The 22342-nt window shown below is 42.3% G+C and overlaps 1 protein-coding gene across 1 annotated transcript in view; it reads left to right on the plus strand.

Annotated features, from left to right (window-relative positions):
• Als2 (Amyotrophic lateral sclerosis 2) overlaps nucleotides 1-22342 on the plus strand; it is a 94386-nt gene that overhangs the window by 38935 nt on the left and 33109 nt on the right. The window contains exons 9-18 of the mRNA XM_080267757.1: nucleotides 529-685; nucleotides 4933-5072; nucleotides 9397-9735; nucleotides 10504-10758; nucleotides 14923-15160; nucleotides 16895-17084; nucleotides 17709-17875; nucleotides 18966-19075; nucleotides 20782-21008; nucleotides 21431-21539. Coding sequence (XP_080123883.1) covers nucleotides 529-685; nucleotides 4933-5072; nucleotides 9397-9735; nucleotides 10504-10758; nucleotides 14923-15160; nucleotides 16895-17084; nucleotides 17709-17875; nucleotides 18966-19075; nucleotides 20782-21008; nucleotides 21431-21539 — 1932 coding nt within the window. The remainder of the gene's footprint in view (nucleotides 1-528; nucleotides 686-4932; nucleotides 5073-9396; nucleotides 9736-10503; nucleotides 10759-14922; nucleotides 15161-16894; nucleotides 17085-17708; nucleotides 17876-18965; nucleotides 19076-20781; nucleotides 21009-21430; nucleotides 21540-22342) is intronic.

Consider the following 22342-nt stretch of genomic DNA (forward strand, 5'->3'; position numbering starts at 1 on the left):
AGCTGAACTAACTTACATGTATGTGTGAAATCTGATAGACCATCTGTCATATAATCTGTATTTATATTCTCCTGTATACATTACCCAGAGGTAAATGATTATATTATTGCTATATTTCCAAATACAGTAATGAATATGGCATCATAACATTTCGGGATCACCACAGCCTACATTCAGAGCAAGTTAGAGCCAGAGAGGGCAAGAGTATGGGGTATTTTTCTGAGCTTTTATAAGTTAGGACTAATGGTATTAGGATTTTTATTGCATTGTTTAAACAAATTTAGCAATTACCTGTACAGTGTGTAAAAGCAAGAGTTGTAAATCTCAAACCTATGATTACCAGAATTACCAGAATCCCAGTTTAACACCTTTTTGTCCACCTTGACTGAACTCTCAGGATATTACATAAAGTAGTGGATGGGAAGAGTTAGACAAACAAATAGATAGGTAGTTAGATAAACTGACAGATGATAAGATAGATTTATAGATATAATGATAGTTGGCTTTGATGTAAGAGTGTGTTGTCAGGTTGTGAAGTTCCTGAAGAGTGAGGCCGAGTACCTGAGCCTACTAAAGTGTGTGGCACAACATGTAGTCCGCCCTCTCCTAGCCTCGTTCACCAACAACAACAAGATGGCTCCAGTCACTCAGAAAGATGGCATCTCTTCTGTTATGGTTAATACTGGTGAGTTAGCTAATTGTAGTGTGTGTGTGTGTGTGTGTGTGTGTGTGTGTGTGTGTGTGTGTGTGTGTGTGTGTGTGTGTGTGTGTGTGTGTGTGAATGCACCTTGCATGCAAGAGTGAGTGAGTGAGACATAATATCTGTTCCCTGAGGCCCTGCAGTCTCTCTGCTGCCCTTGTTGCCATTCAGTGCTAATACCAACCATCCGTATTGAATACATACTAGGGCCATCTCATTCAGGACTGGTGTGATATTATTGGAGATGATTTTATGGGGACATGGCAGCTCAGTTGTAGAGCACCTGACTCGAGACTGAAGAGTCGTGAGTTCGCGCCGCGCCTGTGTATGTTGCCTTGCCAGGAGAGGCAGCATTCTCCTGTCACGTAGCTGGTTGTAGCACCTGTGGCTCAGTGGGTTAGAGCGCTCGGACCAAAGGGTTGGAGGTTCGAGTCCACCTTATTGTCATTGGTAGACATCAGGAAGGACATCCGGTCATAAAGTGTTACACACTCCAAAACCAAAGTCCATTACCCAGGGGTAATGCCTTAGTCCTTATCGAAAAAGGGGGACACAGTGTTAAAAAAAAAAAAAAAGTGGGTGTTGTGGAAGATCAGTAATACCCACCTTCCATACTGAATACACGCTGTGGCTATATCATTCAAGACTGATTTGATAATATTAGTGGGGTTGTTTTTATTGTATATTAGTGGTAGGTGGGGATACCCATCATCCACTCACTCACTGTAGCGTTGCCTTATGGACTGAGTGACAAGACAAATGGTTTCTTGTTCCCAGGAAACCATGTATTACACTGGGTGGTAACCATATAACCAGGATTTGAAGCTGGGTTAAGTGTCCTCCAGATTCCTTTACTTAAAATCACTAAATCATGGCAGACGTTTCGAAGAGCCTCGGAGGGCCAAATACCTGCCCAGGGCCCCAACCAGATGGGAAGATTTGTATGGCCATGTGGAGTGTAAGGGGTGTGAATGAGGAGTGCAAGTGGGTGGAAGTGGTGAATGTGTTCAAGAGTGCAAGATACGCGTGATGGTATAGTGTGAAACAAAGATGAATGAGTGTGAAGTGGAGGAGTGGGAGGGTGTAATATGTTTAAGGTCGGGCATGAATGGGCAAGGAAGATGCAAGGAAGGAGTTGCTTTTTTGGTGAATGAAGTGTAGCAGAGTGGAATGAAGGACTACCAATGTGCCAGCTCGACATGTATGTACGTTCAAGTTTGAGAAGGTTAAAGTGGCAGTAATTGTAGCTTATGCACCGTGTGATGATGGAGTGAGACAGAGAAAGACAGGTTTTGGGATGAGCTGGATGAAGTAGCAGGAGAAATGCCCAGGAGTTATAAAGTGTTTGTTATGGGTGACATGAATGGGAGAGTAGGCATTGGTCCTGTGAATGATATAATGGGTAATAATGGAGCACCAGGAGAGAGTAATAATGGGAAGCAGTAGAAGGACATGTGTCAGGAAAGGAGGTTGTGCATTTGTAATTCATATTTTAAACACAGATGCACATAAATATACATGGTCTAGAGGGAATGGAGATCGTGTTGAAGGGAGCCTGATTGATTACGTGCTCGTAGAGAAATCGATGCTGGGAAGTGTGGCTGATACAAGGGCAGTGAGAAGACGATGTAGAGGTTTGTCAGATCATATGATTGTGGTATGCAAGATCAAGCTGAGAGGAGTGAAGTGGACCAAGAGGGAGAGGAGCAGTCAGGGAGAGAGAGAAAGTCGAGATGCTGAGGATCAAAGAAATGGCAGATGAATGCAGGGGGAAAGTAGGGGAGGAGTTAGAAGCAGTGAATTGGAGTGAAATGGATCTGGACAGCTTGTGGAATGCACATAGGGATTGCTTAGTTAGGAATGCTAAAGCAATGTGTGGTGTGGCAAGAGTGACAACAAAGAAGAAAGGTACAGCATGGTGGGATGAAGAGGGTAAGAGAGCAGTGGAGGAAAAGAGGAAGAAATGGCTAGAGTGGATACAGGACAGGGGTTCAGTTGAAATAAGAACTGAATACTGTATATGGAGAGCAAGATGCCCATAAAGAGGTTAGTCAAGAGGAAAAAGGAGGAAGTAAATGATGATCATGGAAGAAAAATTAATACAAATTCTTCCGAAAATTGGAGGTTATTCTGGAAAGAGGTGCGGAAATGTAGAAGTGATAGTGGAAAGGAATGTGAAAGTGTGAAGGATGTAAGTGGTAGATTATTAACCCATGGGGATGAAGTAAGAACCAGATGGAAAGAATATTTTGAAAGTCTGATGAATGGGAATGGAGAGACCAAAGTGACTGTTACATGATTGGTTTGTGGAGGCGTACAGAGAAGCAATGCGGTGCCTGGAAACATGACACTCACACAAGTGATGAAGACCGTGAAGCGGCTGAAAAATGGGAAAGCAGCTGGGGTTGATGACATGTATGCAGAGATCACTAAGAGAGGAGAATGAAGTGCTTGTTGGAGATATGTAAGAAAGCATGGACAAGTGAAACTGTGCCAGTAGAATGGAAGAAGGGAGTGATTGTACCCCTGTATAAAAATAAAGGTGAGAGAAGTGCAAGAGTTATCATTGCATAAGTCTGCTGAGCACTATAGGGAAGGTATATGGAAGAATTATTGTTGAGAAAGTAAGAGAGATATCAGAAGTCATAGTGAGTGATGAACAGGGTTGCTTTAGGAGTGGCAGACAATGTGTGGATCAAATATTTGCAATGAGACAGACAGTGGAGAAGGCTTGTGATAAGGACTAGAAGGTGTCTGTGGCATTTATAGATCTGGGAAAAGCATACAACAAAGTAGATAGAGAAGGATTGTGGCAGGTTTTGTGCATGTACGGTGTTGATGGTAAGCTGCTAAGTGCCGTCAGGAGTTTTTATGATGGTAGTGAGGCATGTGTAAGGGTAAAAGGGCACCTAAGTGAATGGTTCATGATCATTGTGGGCATGCGACAAGGTTGTGTGATGTCCCCATGGTTGTGCAATATATATATGGATGGAGTGATGAGAGAAGTAAAAACATAAGTAATAAAGAGTGGGATGGCATTGGTAGTGAATGGTGATGGATGGAATATCTCAAATTTGTTGTATGCTGATGATGCTGTGCAACTTGCAAATGCCGGGCAAGAGCTTGGTAGACTAGTGAGTGTCGTGCCTTGAGAGTAAATGTAGAAAAGAGTAAAGTGATGGTTATTGAGAGAGAAGGTGACTCCCAGTGTGATGTTACAGTGAATGGAGAGAGACTGGAATTGGTGAGAGTTCAAATATCTGGGTACAGTGATAGAAAAGAGAAGAAAATGTGCAAAAGAAGTGGAAAGTAGAGTGACAGAAGGAAGGAAAGTAGCTGGTGCTATGAAGGTCGTGATAAGAAACAGAGGCTTGAGTGTTGCAGCTGTGCAAGGCTTACATGAAGGAGTGTTAGTGCCAACTTTAACATATGGATGTGTGACCATGGTGTGGCATGAAAATGAGAAGTCAGGAATAAGAGCAGTGGAGATGAGACTTGAGAAACGTATGTGGAGTACAGAGTGTGGATAGGATACGGTATAATGTGATTCATGAAAGATGCGGAGTGAGGAAGTCTGTGGACACCTGAATTAAAGAGTGTGTACTGAGATGGTATTGTCAAGTGGAGAGATTGGATGACAATAGAGTGGTGAAAAAGGTACATCTGAGTGAATTTGAAGGAGGAAGGAGGTGAGGTAGGCCAAGAAGAAGGTGGAAGGATATGGTGGATGTGTGTTTGAGGAAGTGAGGTATGAAAGATGGTGAGGCTAAGGGACTGACAAGAGATCGAGTTGGCTGGATGAATTTTGTGAGAAGTGCATAACCAGGGATTTGGTACCTCATTTTAACGTGACAGTGTTTGGATTGGCTCTATCAGATAGGTATATGTGAAGCTACAGAACGTGGTGAAATTTTTTTTGGCCTATCTGATGGAGCCAGGATTTCCAGGGCTTGAATGATGAGTGAATGAAAGCATAGCCCATTGAATTGGGCAAACTTTGATTGTCTGAACATTTCTACTCTTCACCCTGCCCTAGGGTGGAAAAGGAGGTCCAGATGATGATGATGCTGATGATGATGATTAGTGGGTCTGGTGGAAGATCAGGAAAATCTCTTCATATTAATATCATCAGACTTCTCAGCCGTGCCCAGGGATGAAGCTCATGTCCTTTTAGACAGTACTACTTTGATATCTTGCAGCAGTGCAGTTAACTCAGTATTTTGTGTGTACAGAGAGCAACAGCATACAGCAGACAAAGCAGCAGCTATTAGAGACATATCTTGACCTTGTGTATGCAGTGGCCAGCAGCCTCAGTGATGCCCTTGATGACCAGGCCCCCGACCCTACTGCAGCACTCCCCATTATACACCAGGTCAGCATGAATAATTCATTATCTATATTCCTGCATGATAAGGCACTTGGTGGTCTGGTGCTTGGTTGGTTCCACTCAAGAGTGGTAACCCCCCATAGGTTTGATCCCTAAGAGGTGACTGGAGGCTTTTTTAGGCTGATTTCTTAGATATACAGTACTGGACTACAGCAGCCAGTCCTCTGGCCCATATACCTTCAGGGCAGTAATATGTGATTGTTGTTACTGTTCAAGAAAATAATACTGCAATATCCAAAAGTATGACAGTGAAAAGGACACGCTAGAAAGCCTGACAGCTGCACTAGATTATGACTATAACTTAGTTTTATGTATCTCTTTTTGAAAATTTATTAAATTATCCCCAACCCACCCACCACCCCACCATCCCCCTTTCTCCACCCCTACCCCTCCCACCCCAAACCCCCCACCTCCATTCCCACACCCCCCTCCCCAATGCCTAACCCAATACCCCCACCCATCCCACCTTATCCCCCACCCCCAACCACCCCCCTGCACTACCCCACCACCCTACTTCACCAACCCCCACCATATCGCTTCCAGTGATTATGTCCGTCCTGAGCATGTCAAAACATTCCGATGCCCATCTTAGGGGTTAGTGACTGAATATACAGATGGTCTATCTGTCTGTCTATTGCCAGACACCATAATCACCTAAGGGGTAGCCATTTGACTTTGAGTTATTTGTTTTATGGGGAGAGGCGCTACCCCTCCACCAACCCACTTGTTGACACGTAGGGAGCATGTATAGTGACGCCATATATTTCACTGCAGGTACTTTTTATTCAGATAATTGTGAAGCTCATAAACAGTTTTCTGAATAGTTTGTTGGGTTCTGAAGGTGGCATTACTGGGTTTCAAAAGTCATTACTTACTACTTCATTTGTAATATTGAAGTGTACTGTATTGATATTTATGTCTACAACCATATCACCCCCCCATCTCTCTTTCTCTCTCGCTCTCTCTCTCTCCAGTAGTTTTTACAGCTTTTTTTTTTTCTATTGATAGTGCATCATCATCATCATCTTTTCAATTTAGTTTTATTATTTACATGTCTATCTATCAATCTATCTATTGCCAGATGCCATAATCCCGTACGGGGTGGCCATTTGACTCTGAGTTATTTGTTTTACAGGGAGTACTATGGGTAAAAAAATTATCGGTGCACAGGGGGTCCGGTGCGTATCGAAAATATTCATACATTACCAGCGTTTCATTGTGTATGAACGATGTCAGTTTATACAAACATACCATTTGCTATATGTATGCAAGAGGATATTGCTATTTGGCAATATTTGACACGTACCGACATCAGGGCTACCAACGTGTGGTAGGTCAGACATTGATCTTTCAGAGACCTTTTGTTCTGTGGTCCAAAATGTTTCACACACATTGTGCACCGATACTTTTTTTTTACCTATAGCACATTACCAAGTAAGATGGAGGAATAGAAGAAGGGAAAGACGAGAGGAAGGAGTAGTTGCAAGGAGAGTGGAAAGGTTACAAGAGGATGAGAAAAAGGCAGAGTATAAGAGAGAAGTGGAGGAACGATTGGGCAAATATGAATTGGAGCAGATGGGAGACGTGGAAGGTGTGTGTAGGATATTTACAGGAGAAATATGTGCAGCATGTGATATGGTGTGTGGAAGGAAGAGAAGACGGAGGGGGGTGCAAGGAACAGCGTGGTGGACTGAAGAGGTGAGACAGGCTGTGGCACAAAAGAAGAAAGCATACAATGAATGGATGAGAAATAGGGGCGTGGAAGAAGTTGAGAGGCGGAAGAGAGAGTTATATGTAAAAAGAAAGAGAGAGGTGAAAAGATTAGTAAGAGAGAGTAAGAAGAGAGTGGATGAGGAATTTGGAAGGAATTTGAGTGTAAAGTGGAGGGACTGTAAGAAAATGTTCTGGAAAGAGGTGAAAAGAGTAAGACAGGGTGGAAGTGAAGTTAGCAGGGGAGTGAAAGATAAAAATGGTAGATTACTAGTGGAGAAGGGAGAAAAAGTGAGCAGATGGAGAGAACACTTTAAGGAATTGTTGAACAGAGAGGATGGAAGTAATGCGAGTATAAGTGGCTGGGGAATGGCTGGGAGAAGGAGGGAGGTGAGAAGACAGGAAGAAATCAGTAGGATAGAAGTTGTGGAAGCAATGAAGAAAGTTAAATCGGGGAAAGTCCCAGGAATTGATGGAGTGTGTGATGAAATGCTGAAGCGTGGGGGAGAGGTAGTAGTAGAATGGATGTGGAAGATGTGCAGATTGGCCTGGGAGGAAGGTAGAGTCCCAGAGGATTGGAAGTCAGGTATAATTATTCCCTTGTACAAAAGAAAAGGGGAAAAAGAAGTGTGTGGTAATCATAGGGGCATTTTTCTTCTTAGTATAATAGGAAAAGTGTATGGTAGGATACTTATTGAAAGAGTTAGAGAAAGAACAGAGAAATTAGTTGGAGAAGAACAGGGAGGCTTTAGGAAGGGCAGAGGTTGTGTAGATCAGATATTCACTCATAGATCTTTAGTGGAAAAGTTTCTGGAGAAGGGAAAGAAGTTGTATGCGGCTTTCATGGATTTGGAGAAAGCATATGACAGGGTGGATAGACAAGGATTGTGGAAAGTGTTAAGAATATATGGAGTAGATGGGAAGTTGTTGAATGCTGTGAAGAGTATGTACAATGGTGCGAAGGCTGCAGTGCGTGTGGATGATGAACTAAGTGAATTTTTCTCTTTGAAAGTTGGGTTGAAACAGGGATGTGTCATGTCTCCATGGTTGTTCAATCTGTACATGGATGGGGTAATAAAAGAGGTACAAGGTGGGATAATGGATGTTGGAGTGGCCCTGGCGAGAGAGGATAGTGTATGGAATCTCCCTGTACTGTTGTTTGCAGATAATACTGTGTTGTTGAGTGAAGACGAAGGGGAGCTGCAAGGCTTGGTAGATGAGTTTGGGAGAGTGTGTAAGAAACAGAATCTAAAGGTGAATGTAGGGAAGAGTAAAGTGATGGTCTTTGAGAGAGGTGAAGTCAGTGAATGTACAGCGAGGTTGGATGGTGAGGAATTGGAAAATGTGAGGACGTTTAAGTACTTGGGTAGTGTGATGAGTAAGGATGGAGGTTTGGAGGGTGAAGTGCTTGAAAGGGTACAGCAGGGAAGAAAAGTTGCTGGTTCTTTGAAAGCAGTGATAAGAAACAGGGAAGTGAGCATCAAAGTGAAAAAGTTACTACATGACAGTATTGTGATACCAACTCTAACGTATGGAAGTGAAGCTTAGACGTTGTTGGAAGGACACAAGTCAAGAGTGAGAGCAGTGGAAATGAGTTATTTAAGAGGAGCCTGTGGTGTCACATGGAGAGACAGGCTGACAAATGAGGATATAAAGGAGCGTTGTGGATGTGGATGTGATAGGAAGCGTTATGAGGAACACACTGAGGTGGTATGGCCATGTGGAGAGGATGGAGGGTGAAAGACTGACGAAGAGAGTGTATGTGAGTGAGGTGGAGGGGGGAAGAGGGAGGGGGAGGCCGAGGATGAGATGGAGGGATGGGGTGGAGAGGTATATGAGAGAAGGGGGCGTGAGTTGGGAACAGGGCAGTGAAATGGCGGGGGACAGGGCGACTTGGAGGCAATTTGATTGTGGCCACCCCAAACGGGATTGAGGCATCTGGCAATAGATAGATAGATAGACATTACCACAATTAAATTTGGGATAAAAAACAGGGTTCTTTTTTACCATTATCCTGCAAAGTTTTTTTTTTTTTTTTTTTTTTTTTTTTTTTTAATGTGTTCGACTCTGGGCATAGGCTTCACAGCCTGCTGTCAAGGCTCAGCAGTCCTCCTACATACCATACACCTCTTCATGTCACCACTTCGGTGCTAACACCCACCATCCAAATTGAATACATGCTAGGGCTGTCTCATACAGGACTGGTGTATTGGTATTACCGGGGGTATTTTTATGACATGTCGGCGGGTCTTCTGGTAGATCAGTAAAGCTTGATTTAATGAAATTGAAATCCTTAAACTGTTCCCTGCCCCAGCGGGGATTTGAACCTGGGTCCGTTAGAATGGCAGGCCACCTCTCTACCGATTGAGCCACGCCTCCCCCAATATAAATATAAATAAAAGTGCTGAACCGAAATGAGAAGAATGTTGAAATTGTTACCAGTGATAAGAGGAATTTTTCCTGGTTGTGGAGGGTAAATGGTGGACTAGCCGAGTTGAATTTTTATATTTTACCTTTTCTTTTTGTGACTATGGAGGGAAAACTGTGGACTCATGTACCAGGATTGTAATATTTAATCATTTCATACAATTACTTCCAGGTAGAGGAGCACAAGGTGATCTACCAGCGATACATTTGCCTGGTGTGTGATGCATTGGCCATGAGTGGGCTGACACTGGTGAGCAAAGAAGCTCAGGCTATATTGGACAAGTGCTCAGCAATTCTGGCCCCAGTAGTGGCAGAGGACAAGCGGCGGAGTGCAAGTGAGCTATTCTCTTACCTGTTGCTGCGGCCGATGGAGCGTGTACATGAGTACATGAAGTTCCTGGCGGACGTCAAAGTTGACAGCTCATGCTACTATTCGCCCTTCACGCTGGACAAACTCAAAGTAGCTCATACTCATTGGAAGCAGCTCTCTAATACAGCCCACAAGAACCAGGTAACACATCATCTCTCCCTCTCTCTACTGCTCACACACAGTTACTTTTTCTCTGCCTCAGTGCATGCAACCACCAAAAATCAGTATATAGTAGAGTAACACAACTAAATTAAAACTACTGTCGGGACCATAACTTTTCTTATATTGGTGGGTTCAACTTAAGTGAAAGGCCAGTGCAGAGAATGTTATGATTTTTTTTTTTTTATTTACAAGATACACAGTGTTTTTCAGCTTTAGTAATACTTCACAGAAGACAGAAGGCAAATACATATATTTAACTAGAAAGCACTCAGACATACCTCTGCCAGTGCCAATAAAATTGATGATTTACTGCTGTAGTTCCTTTCCTACCAGACAAATACTTTTGTGGTGTCTCTTAGTCAGTTAATTCTGTGGTCTTAGTCTGCCCTGCTAAACACTGTCAGAGATCACATACCCTCCACCAATGCAAGTGAAATATATGATTTACATCCACATCCATCTCAAAATTTAATAATTTTCCCTTTGATTCACTGCTCACATACCCACCAGATTTAATTGAAAACTGATAACAAGTTTTTGCAACAGACATATAGACGTGGGTGAATACGTAACTTCCCTCCATCTTCCTTTTTGGATGTGATCATTTACAATAGATCACTATTTTTTTAAAGGCCAAGTGGAGCAGGTGAATGGGTGATATTTGCTGTTTTTTGGATATTGCTATCATTTTGTATTGTTATTCCTGAATGCAAGAATTGTTCTGATTGTTGTTGTTGTTGTGTGCAGGCAGAGGCAGAAATAACTAAGACCTATTGGGAGAGCTGCAGCCCCAAGTTGGTTGAGGCACTGGCTCGGCCAGGGCGACGGCTTCTGCGTGAGTCTCGGACCAACCCCATCACTGTACATAATGCAGGTCGCTTCTCGTCCCACTCCTTTGTGTTGGTCACTGACGCCCTTGTTCACATCCAGTACTCATCCTTCGTCACATACCCTTTGGCTACCATGTGGATTGAACCTGTACCTGTTGTCTCCAGTATACAGGTAGGTCACTGTAAACCCTTAATACCTCTGTATGGGGCTCAGGTTTCTCTCTCACTGTACAGTACAGTATTTATATTCTTATTTGTATGTAATGAAGCTTGACTATTTAGGCAGTGACTTACTTGAAGTATACACGCCTGTATTCACTGTGATGTATCCTTCAATAATCTGCCATGTAAAAATTGATACTGCCATTAGACTTTTTTTTTTTTTTTTTTTTTTTTTTGTAACATCTTTAACCTCTTGGTTATAGTGATGACTTTTAGCACACTTATATGGCCAGATGATTTTTTGCACCAGAAGGACAGGTAGATGCTCCGTGATGAAAAAAAAAAAAAAAAAAAAAAAAAAAAAAAAAGATGGCTTGTAACAAGGACTTACTGTATGTTGATAGAGACTTTTCATATCAAAGAGATTAACCTCTTCAGCGCTCTGATATATTTTTATAGTTTATTCATGCTACCACAGAGGATTTTATTCTGTGATTGTATGTTACTATAGTGCTGAATGAGTTGATTAACCTTCTCTCTGCCGGTGAGTCTAGCACCTCTGATCCCCCAAGTGCCGACCGATTTTCGATTTTTTGTTTATAGCCTAGATAGGTTTGATGCAAAACTCTTAGAAACATCTGTGCTCACAGAAGCCCGGAAGGTCAATTTTAGGCCCCCATTGTGACCGTGCCTATCGGGTGAAATACAGTATTTCCAGTTTTGGGCAGGTGTGCAAATGTTTGTGCAAAGCACAATTGCGCACCGTTGTGCTCCGGTGAATATCGTTTGCGCATTGTGCACCGCATGAGATCATGTGCAATACTGTATTGCACTTTCGCACATGAAAAGGCACGTGCACAAGCGCAAATTTATTTGCGTTGCACAACTAAATTTGCGCTTGTGTACGTGCCCTGCGCACCTGTCCTGTGGATTGCGCACTGCGCAGTCCAAAGGACACGTGGTCTTGGGAGCTTCCCGTATGTCTGGACAAGGGATGGGGGAGGCTCAGGCGGGTCACGAGGGTTCTGCTGGGGGGAGGCGGGAGAGATGGAGGATAGTAGCATTTCTTAAAATGCTTCAACAGAGATAATGTATTTTAATATTTTAAAAAATATTATTATTAGTAAATAATAATAAATTAAAAATACATTATTTATTACGAGTAGCATATGCAGTTCCTTACAAAAACATTAAAACATATTATATAAATCAAATATCCACAGCCTAATAATTTATTAGGCTATGGATATTTGATTTAAATAATATGTTTTAATGATTTTTCTAAGGAATTAAACATGCTGTTGTATATCTGTACTGAATTATTAAATAAAACGTCTTGCAAAAATGCAGATAAAAGTAAAACCGGCAACATCACAGCCTTTGTTTCCCTGTACCTCCACTTGGCAGCCCGCTCACTCCTCTGTTTGAACTTCCAGAAGTGAAAAAGTTACTACGTGACAGTATTGTGATACCAGCTCTTATGTATGGAAGTGAAGCTTTGACCTTGTTGGAGGGACAGAAGTCAAGAGTGAGAGCTGTGGAAATAAATGAGTTTTATGAGAGGAGCATGTGGAGTTACATGGAGAGACAGACTGACAAATGAGGAAGTGAAGGATCGTTGTGGTGTGGATGTGGATGTGATAGGAAGCATTAGGAGAAACACACTGAGGTGGTTTGGTCATATGGAGAGGATGGAGAGTGAGAGACTAACCAGGAGAGTGTATGTGAGTGAGGTGAAGGGGGGGAGAGGGAGGGGGAGGCCAAGGATGAGATGGAGGGATGTAGTGGAGAAGTATATGAGAGAGGGTGGTGTGAGCTGGGAGCAGGGCAGTGCAATGGCAGGGGACAGGGCGACATGGAGGCGACCTGTTGCTTGTTTGTGGACAGTGGCCACCCATTATGGGATTAAGGCATATGGCAATAGATAGAATATAATAAATAAAAGTAAGTATGCTATTTTATTTAAATATCTCAATATTTTACAGTAGTTCCCACAAATATATGCAAATGGTTTGCACTTGCGCTTTGCGACATTGCGCAGGCTAAATATTTGTCAAATTGCGCACTTGCACTTGCGCAGGGTAGTGAACTGTGGATTGCGCATTGCGTCTGCGCAAGGTCCTTCTTTGTTTGCACTGCCCACCACTGAGTATTTCCTCATGCTTCAATGCCTTGTTTTTCACGCTAGAAAAAAGTTTCCGAGTTGTTTCACACTTTGCGAGTTTCCCCGCACTTCGACGCTCCTAGCCGGCAGCTGACACTCAGCAGACGACGCATACCGATGCTCGTTTGTTAGCAGCCATCTTGCAGCTGCCCTCCCCTCTACTGATACAGCGGTGGTACTATGGACACACATGCCGTTGCTTTTTTTTTTGTGTGCTGTGCTGGCCTCACGGCTCGTGGTTTCCCGACCCACATCTGGACGACCACGCTTCGACGTTTGAGGTGCAGCACACCAGTGAGGTACAGTGCGCAGAGTGACGAGCTGAGGGGGATGGTGCAGGGCCATCACAGTGGCCTAAGGAGAAGCAGGTGTACAGGGTTGGCCAGAAATATCACAGGTACTCAGCGGATTTATGGTGTTGCAGCTCTTTATAACAGTTTTAATGTCTTTTCAGGTATATGTTTATTGTGTTATGCTGTTTTAACACTAGTAAACATGCTTCATTAAATTTGGGGTTGGGCTTGTTTGGTGTTATAGTACTTTCTGATAGGGTAGGTATATGTCCATCCGGAACGCTCCTCTATTTTTCTCATTGATTCTAAATTTCACACTTCAGCGTTTCACATTTTGCGAGGTTTTGGCAGAACATCCAACCCGCGAAGTTTGAGGAATCACTGTACGCGAGTAAACCCCGTAGACTTCTTTCAGTCCCTAGGGGACCAGGCAGTTTTCTCTGGTGTTTGGCCATGGTATACTGAAGTTAATGCTCTGGTGATGCTCCCAACATGTCTTAGGTCTGGGGCAACCCAAGGTCGATGGCGCAGGTCGCCCACTAGGTGACTAATATGACCTGTCATATTCAAAACTTGACCCACGGTATGTATCTCCTGCCTCTCTCAATATCTCCCGCCGAGTGACTCATAGTAGGCTCCCGTGATGCGCCACATTCAAAGCTGAACGCTTGGTAAATATTTCCAGCCTGGATCACTGGGAACATACCAGTTGTGAGTGAGTAATACAGACCCTAGTCCACCAGCAGAGCAAAAACACCCGTCCGCCTCCTCACCGAATGGTCAAAGTCCCCCAGCCACCCCCCTCCTTGCTGATGTAATTGAACACTATTGGTTGTATCTAAATTCTAAAAAACGTCATGAGAAAGCTCGTGAAATTCTGCATCCAGTCATACAGTATACATAGGACTTGCATAGTGTGGGCAAAATTTTGCTCAAGGATGTTGGGAAGTTACTTGAAGCAGTTTTACTCTTAAACAAGTTTATTCTCATTGCATTTCTGTACTTTTACTCATCAGTTTTGTGTTTTTTTATTAGCTTATCTTATAAACACTAGGTAAGATGATGGTATACAATTTATACCAATATAACCAATTTCCAGGAACAAATTTGGCTGTGATAATGTTTTTCTTTGTGAGCGTGGAAGCTGTCATTGGTGGGTTGTCAGCTTTGGTGGTGTCCCAGAAACTTACTGAAAACTTACAGTTCCCAAGAGGGTTAAATTTCTTTTTGCAACTGTCGTCTTTGTTGATTTTTTTTGTGGATTTTTTTCATTTATGCATTGTTTTCATAGTGTCTAGCATTATATTGGATACTCCTATGTGTGTTTTGATGTCTCTGTAGCTGAAAGACTGAAGATCATTGTGACAGTTAGGAGGGGTACTGTATGTATAGCTAGGGTATTAGTGTCTAGCTTTATAATGGATACTTCCATATGTATTCTGATGTCTCAGTACAGCCGAAAGACCAGAGAACACTGCCACAATTAGAAGCGGTACTGTACATATAGGTTGGGTGTAGATAGGGTATAGGTACAGTAGAGGATATTGCTCCATATCCGGACATGCGTTTGGCTCTGTTACGTTGGATAATCGAGGGATTCCTGTATCATTATTGCAGAATGGCATATAGGTACAGTAGAGGATATTGCTCCATATCCGGACATGCCTTTGGCTCTATTACGTCGGATAATCAAGGGATTGCTGTATCATTATTGCAGAACGGCATATCAGTGACGCTACCAGAGGACACCCTAACCCTGACATGTCCATGTAGCAGCGACAAGAGCCAGTGGATATATGCTCTGCAGGAAGGCATCAAACGGTCTGTGCTAGGGGGGCACGGGTCGGGGAGCTCAGGGGTGGATGTCCTCTCTCTGCCCCGTGCCCCCCCTCTCGTACGTTCGGCCTCGTACACCTTCACCAAACATGCACAATATAAGGATGCCACATATTCTGGTTAGTTTGTTGTGTTTCTATCACCAAATGCCTTAATCCTGAGGCTTCATGCTATAGATAGATTATTTCATTTTGTTTCGTTTTCGTAGGCTTTAGCATGCTTTGGCATTGGTCACCTAGTGGCAATTCTCCATGCAGCTTGATCTCTGGCAGCTTCCCTATTCCGTCCCTTATCCCTGAGGTCACACTCATTGACCTTGTCTTAGGGCTTTTTCGGTCTGCCTTACGCAACCTACCCCTAACATCAACACTTCTCACTTTCTGCACCCAATTATCATCCCCCATCCTCTCTGCATGCCCAAACCATCTCAATCTACCTCTCCTCATCACAACACCAATACACTCCAGTCCCCTTCAACCCCTCAACTTTTCCATCATAAACCTAACCACCCCAGGCCTTACACTCAGGGATGCACTGCCCATCCACCTAATCATTGTCATTTCGGTACGTTTAAGCCTGCGAATATCCTCTTCCTTTACTGCCCAGGTCTCACTACCAAACAGCATTACACTCCTAACACATGCTGCATACAAAGATCCCTTAGCATGGAGGGAGAGCCCTGTCAGTGTCAGGAGAGACAACAGCTCCCTGAATTTCTTCCAACCACTCCTCACTCTAGTGACAGAGCTAGCTCCAGCCCCACCTTCAGCACATAACATGGCTCCCAAATAGCAAAACTCTTCCACACACTCAAGAGACTCACCAGCAAGCTCAGTCCTTTCATGCCTGACAGGCTCCACCTGCTTTCCCAGCTATCATTTTGCACAGTATTCTAATATCATCATCATCACCATCATAATATCATCATCACTATCATATACTCTCTTTGCCCCACTCGCCATTGCTTATTTGCTCTGCCTCATCAACCTTCACCAAAAATATGTTTTTTGTTACTGTCATTATCATCAGCATCAATATATTTCTGTATGTGATGAATGAATGAATGAAATGTTATTATCACGATCATTTGAACCCAAATTCTCACTCAGTAGATGGGTTGAAGGAGGATCCAGGAAAAAAAGAAAGACAACATAATGGTAGTGGGAGAAATATTATAGTAAATAAAATACCCAGTGTAATAGCTCACACAGTCTTTCATACATCATCTAAGCCATCAAAAGCCTGGCTTCATCTCACAACCAAAACCATTGACTCTTATCCATTTACATTTTTCTTAATAGATGCATTTCACATACACCTGTCTTTTAGTAACATTGCAGTCTTCAGAGAGTTGGCATGCTTAGGTAAATACAGGCATCCCCCCCCCCCCCCCAGTTATGCAAGTGTTCCTTGCCAGAAGGCTTCGCAGTGGACGATATTTGCTTAAGTTGGATTTAGTCTTTCTGTGTGTATGTGTAATTAGTGTACTGGTACATAAAAAACAGTGAACAGCATAAGATGAGAAATAATAATACTGTGCACACTGTAATTAAAATAAACATTACAGATTACAGTGATAAAAATAATCATGCTGTATGCATTTCAGTGATAAAAATAAACTTGCTGAACACTAAGACCTTTCCATAAGGCTGAATTTTCAAAAGTTGAAAATTGCAAACCCCAAGAACATCTATGCTGTACTGTACTACTGTACTCTTGATGTGAATAGATGATAGTGGCTCCCCTGTAAAATCTATTTATAATCAATCTAATCTTGGCACTGCCAAGCTGTTTCATTTATCTTATTAGAGCCCTACCCAATGAAGATGTTACCCTTCTCCCTTCTTGTCCAGGTCAGTGGTTGTGTGGTGAATTACATGGGGAAGGAACACTGAGTTGGCCTGATGGGCGTTGCTACACGGGACAGTTTCGCCGCAGTGTCTACCATGGCCTTGGCAAACTGGAGATGCCGGCCAGTGGAGGTGTCACTGTATATGAGGGCACTTGGAAGAATGGAAAGCTGGAGGGCAAGGGGGTAATTAGGTATGTACTGTTGTGTGTCCATCTGTTTATAGTTAGTATGCCTCTTCAGTCAAATGATATTTTTCTGTTACATTCTTAGTGTTTCAAGACAGTTTTATTTGACTTAGAGCACTTTTACAGACTGGATAATTAAATGTAGCCATCAGTAACCTCATCACAACTAGAGGATGTAAGCACTTGGTGAGCACTGGATTATTATCAGCAGCCATACCGAGTGTTACAGTATTAGTATTCTTTACAGATGCTCTAACAAGTGCAGTACCCAAAGTAGTGTCCAGCTTGGCCCTAAATTGTTTCTTCACAATGAAGTTTCCATTTGTGGTTGTCATTCTTCCATCCTGTTGTTGTTGTGGCATCAGGCTCATCTTGATATATGCCCAATGGACTGCAGGAAACAGCCCACCATCCTCCTTTGGGGAGATGGAAGGGGAATTTAAGGGGCATTTGTATATTCAGAGTAGCTCTGTTGTCCAAATACTACATATTTCTGAGCCACCGTATGAAGGCACCCCTCCCCAGTACTTTCTCCATCCCACTCCCCTTATTCATTAGTGGAAAATAAAGTTGGAATATTGATTATAATGTTGCAATATTTTTTTTGTATCTCTCATTTTTACATGTCAGGTATGCAAACAAGGATGTATACAGTGGGTGTCTGCATGAGAGTCAGCCACACGGACATGGTGAACTCAAGAAGGGCCGTTTCAGCTCCCAGGCTGCCTCCATCTACACTGGAGAATGGGTTAATGGTGCCAAGCATGGATATGGGGTCCTTGATGAAATAGCCAAAGGTGGGATGTAACCTGTTTTCTTGAGGCAAATTATTGTTGCGCATTTTGTTAGTTAGTTTTATGGAGTGGTATGGTAACCCTCCACCAACCCACTTTATTGCCACATAGGGAACACGTGTGGTTTGGTTATATCATTACTACAGTACCCAGAGTATTAAATTATTTCTTGGCCTACAGAAAGGTATTTGGCTTGCTCAGTGTAAAATCACCTGAGAGTAACCCTAGATTGCATGAGTGGATGATGGGTATCCCCAACCATAGATTGGAGAGGTATACGAGAGTGGGTGGTGTAAGTTAGTGGGAGGGCTGTCAAATTGTAGAGGATAGGGTGATGTGAAGGCACTTTGTTTTGTGGCCACCCCTAAGGCATTGTGCAATAGATATATAGATAGATAGCTTTTGTCCTTATTATCATTATTTGATCATCTTTTTTTTTTTTCTTCTTCTTCTTTTGTCATTATCATTGTTGTCATCATCATCATCACTATTTCTCAATAAAAACTAAGTGAGCAAAAACAACCATAAATGTGTCATTACTCAGGGTCATGAACCAGGACCCATTGAGTGGAGGACCATGCTCTTCATCACTGTACCAGCGCCAGATGCATAACCTTTCCATCTTACTTGGTAGCTACCAATTTCCAATGCATAGAATTTCCAGTACATTAGATTTTGTGGTTATGAAGTCTGTAATCAGAAATTGCCATTATCTGATTGTGGTCTTGGACTATAGCAGCACAGGTAAAAGATATTTTCACTATATATAAGAAGTAGAACTGGACATGCATTGATCATGTTGTATATATATATAAAGCAGATAATAATAAGTGTTTTATGTACTTGAGATGCTTGATTACTTTTTTTTTTTTTCCCACTGATTTTTCATGTCCATGACCTTTGTGCTGAATTAAAAACTCAAAATATGTGTTAAGTTACAGTACATATGGCCAAGTTCTTTTACTTTAACTTGTTCTTTCTACTTATATTGATTGCCTGGCGTATATCATGTATATTGACGGTATGAACCTAAAGTAAACTACTGTAATATAGCGTAATATAACCCAGCCTGACCTGTGGTGTTGCCTTTCAGGAGAGAAGTACTTGGGCATGTGGCAGAACAACCTGCGCAATGGGCCTGGTATGGTGGTCACAATGAATGGCATCTATTATGAGGGAACTTTCCACCAGAACAAGCTGACTGTGAGTGTACACATTACAGTTGGCTTTGACCATTGCGAGAAATACGTTATAAGATCCCTCATGAATGATTGATGTTTGCAAATGTGTGATGCCTGAAAAAAGGGTAATACAGTATTACAGTATCCATCCATCCATCATCCAATCCTATGTTGCCCCATGAGGTGCACAGAAGCCCAGGGCTAGGCAAGTTGATCCTGACATTTAAGATGAGAGTGACCAGCCTCACTCATCCCTGCATGGCATTATGTGAGCAATAAGCCCCAACCATCCCTTGGATATAAATCTACAGAGGCTCAATCCGACTGGAGCGCCATAATTACCCACTAAACCTGTTCATCAGTCATTTCCTCATCAGTCATTTTAACTTAACCGTATCCCAGCTAGTTAACAAGAAACCAGCTATTTAAGGCTCACTTAAGGTTATTCATTGAAAATGAGAATGTGATGCATAGATTTAAATGTGTAGAGATGAAAGCAGGTGACTAACTATGCAAGTTATGTTACATAAAGGAGAGAGGTTTTTTTTTTTTTTTTTTTTTTGTTTTTTTTAATACTCCGGGCAAAGGCTGCAGAGCCTCTCCCAAGGCCCAGTAGTCCTCCTATGCACCTCCACATATCACCACTTTGGCACCAACACCCACCGTCCATAATGAATACATGCCAGGGCTGTCTCGTACGGGACTGGTATGCTGGTATTAGCAGGGGTATTTTTACGACATGTTGACGGGTCTTCTGGTAGATCAGTAAAGTCTGCATTTATGAAATTAAAATCTTTGAACTGTTCCCTGTCCCAGCCAGGATTTGATCCTAGGCCCATTAGGACTGCAGACTGCCTCTCTTCCAATTCAGCCACCAATAAGTTGTGAAGGGAAAATAATTTTGCATTAAATCATTTATTTAAAGTGGAAATACTGTACACAAATATACAGGGTATAGTGCAAATCTTTCACCACTAACCCTAGCATCTGCTAATAGGCAGTCACCTAACACTGTGTACAATCTACCAGTGTGCTTGGCTTGGCACAGTCATTTCATGCATGTGAGTATCAAACCCACAGAATGCTTAGTTAACCCGTTTGTTTATGATGTATATATGATAATGCCAAAAAGGTCAGGGTTTATTGGCAGCCCACACACTTGCAGCTGCTTTTTTGTGATTCTCCTCCCTTGCATTCTATATTTGCATTTTTTGTCATGTTTACTTTCCCCCCTCCCTCCCCCAAGACCACGTCTCAAATATGCCGAGGACTGAAAGCTTATTCCACAGAAGCTTGAGGACAGCTGTGTGATTATTCATTTCTTTATTGTAGTACACTGTTTCATCCCAAATTCTCTTTTTCTCCCACCATCTCTCCCAGTGATTTAGTTGGGAATTCTAGCCTCGCATATACCAGGCTTCATAAATCAGAGATGCATCTCAGTATCTTTTGCATCTAGCTTTTGTCTTTTTAGAGAAATTGCTCTATTTACTTCAGTTTTGTTACCAGTAACTCTTTATTCAGTATAGGTGGGAGCATGATATCATTGTGGTTGTTAAGGTCAGTAGTAATTGCAACTTAAGCTTTAGACCTCCTCCATATCCATTCTGTGTTGCTGTTTCATCTTGCTAATGACCAAGCTTTTATAGTCCCATGATTTGAGTATGATTTAGTCAACCAGTCCTGCCATCTTTCTCCCCTGTGATGTGACAGATGATTGTATTACAGGGGTATGGACTGATGATGTTTGAGGACAAGACATACTATGAGGGTGAGCTTGGTGCAGGTGGTATGTTGGCAGGACGTGGAATTCTGCATTACCCTGGTGGTGACACCATTGAGGGCACCTTCACCGGCAGCTGGGAGGACGGCATCAAAATATCAGGCCTCCTACAGAAAGCCGGAGCTAATGCCAACATAACATCTGCCACCGCAGATGAGGAGTCAGTGCCCAAGTGAGTCATACCCCATGTATTGCTGAGTTCATGGACTTGATATAATGGATTTCAGTTGTAGAAATATACATTAAATGCAGTTGGCCCCCAGTTAAGGTTCTTTCACTATAAACTTATTGATGAAGTACCACATATGCATCACCTAAGGTTGCTCGTGATTTATATTAAAGTATAAGTTTTTTAACTTTAAAAAATTTATGTATTTTGTGTTTTAGCCCCACAGTTATGAACTAGAAGTATGTGTCACTGTTGTTTTAGTGAAAGAAGCATTTGGCCTACTCACATTTTCAACTTGACATGAGGAATGATTCTGTATACTGTGTTAAATATTAAAAATTTGCTAGCAGCAGTTTACTGAAGATTTAGACTGCACAACAGTAGTGAACAGACAATAATAGCTGAATTGTTTTCCCTCTGTGCAGGTCATTTGGTAAGTTGAGTATGAGTGCAGACCAGAAGTGGACGGCCTTGTTGCGTCAGTGTCAGGACCAACTGGGCATCACCTCCATCACCGACGTGGACACTGACAAGGTCTGTGCCTGTTGGGATGGCTGGGACAGAGCCAGTGTATCTAGTAGGGCTCAGATCATGTTTATGAAGATTGAAGACTGAGTTTATATTTAAAATACTCCGTCCAAATGATGGCTTTGTCATTTTAGTGGGTAGAGCTCAAAGAGGTGATTTATTTATTTATTTATTTATTTTTTTTTTTTGCTACCAAGGAGAGTAGGCTGGTAATCTACTCTTAAATGGACTGGACTACAGTAGGCCAAATTTGGATTGTACACCTAAAAGGGGGTAATATGGGATTGGCTGTTAGTGGTACAATTTATGGATGTATTTTGTCCAAGATTCATCATGATCGCCTTCAGCTGGGTTGGTGTGAGAAGGATTTAAGTTGAATATTTCATGCAAAATGTGGATAACTTCTTCAGTTCTTCCAGACCTAGAGAACACAGGCTGACAAATAGTAGATCAGAATAGAGGAAATTGAGAGAGGCCTTTGTTCTGTAGTGATGTAACACAGGCTACTGCAGCTGATGTCGGTTAAATATTTCAGTGGTTATGCTCAAAATATGATTAGGATGAAATAAATTTTTCTTTGGTGGCAGTGCCTTAACAGCTATTCTTACAAGTGTGTCCTTGATAGACTGCTTGTTATCACAGATATTGGTTCATGACTTCATTGTAAAAGGCAAAGAGACAAGAGGCTCACGAACACACAAAGTGACTCAGTGGTGGAATGAGGGTGTAGAAGTTGCAGTTAAAGAGAAAAGAAGGCTTTTCTGGAAATGGAAGAAGGATAGTAACAAAGAGGAATACTTGGCTGTCAA

This window comes from Coenobita brevimanus, chromosome 25, assembly GCF_032717465.1.
Source record: "Coenobita brevimanus isolate Jiangsu-jjx chromosome 25, ASM3271746v2, whole genome shotgun sequence".
In the NCBI taxonomy this organism is placed as follows: domain Eukaryota; kingdom Metazoa; phylum Arthropoda; class Malacostraca; order Decapoda; family Coenobitidae; genus Coenobita; species Coenobita brevimanus.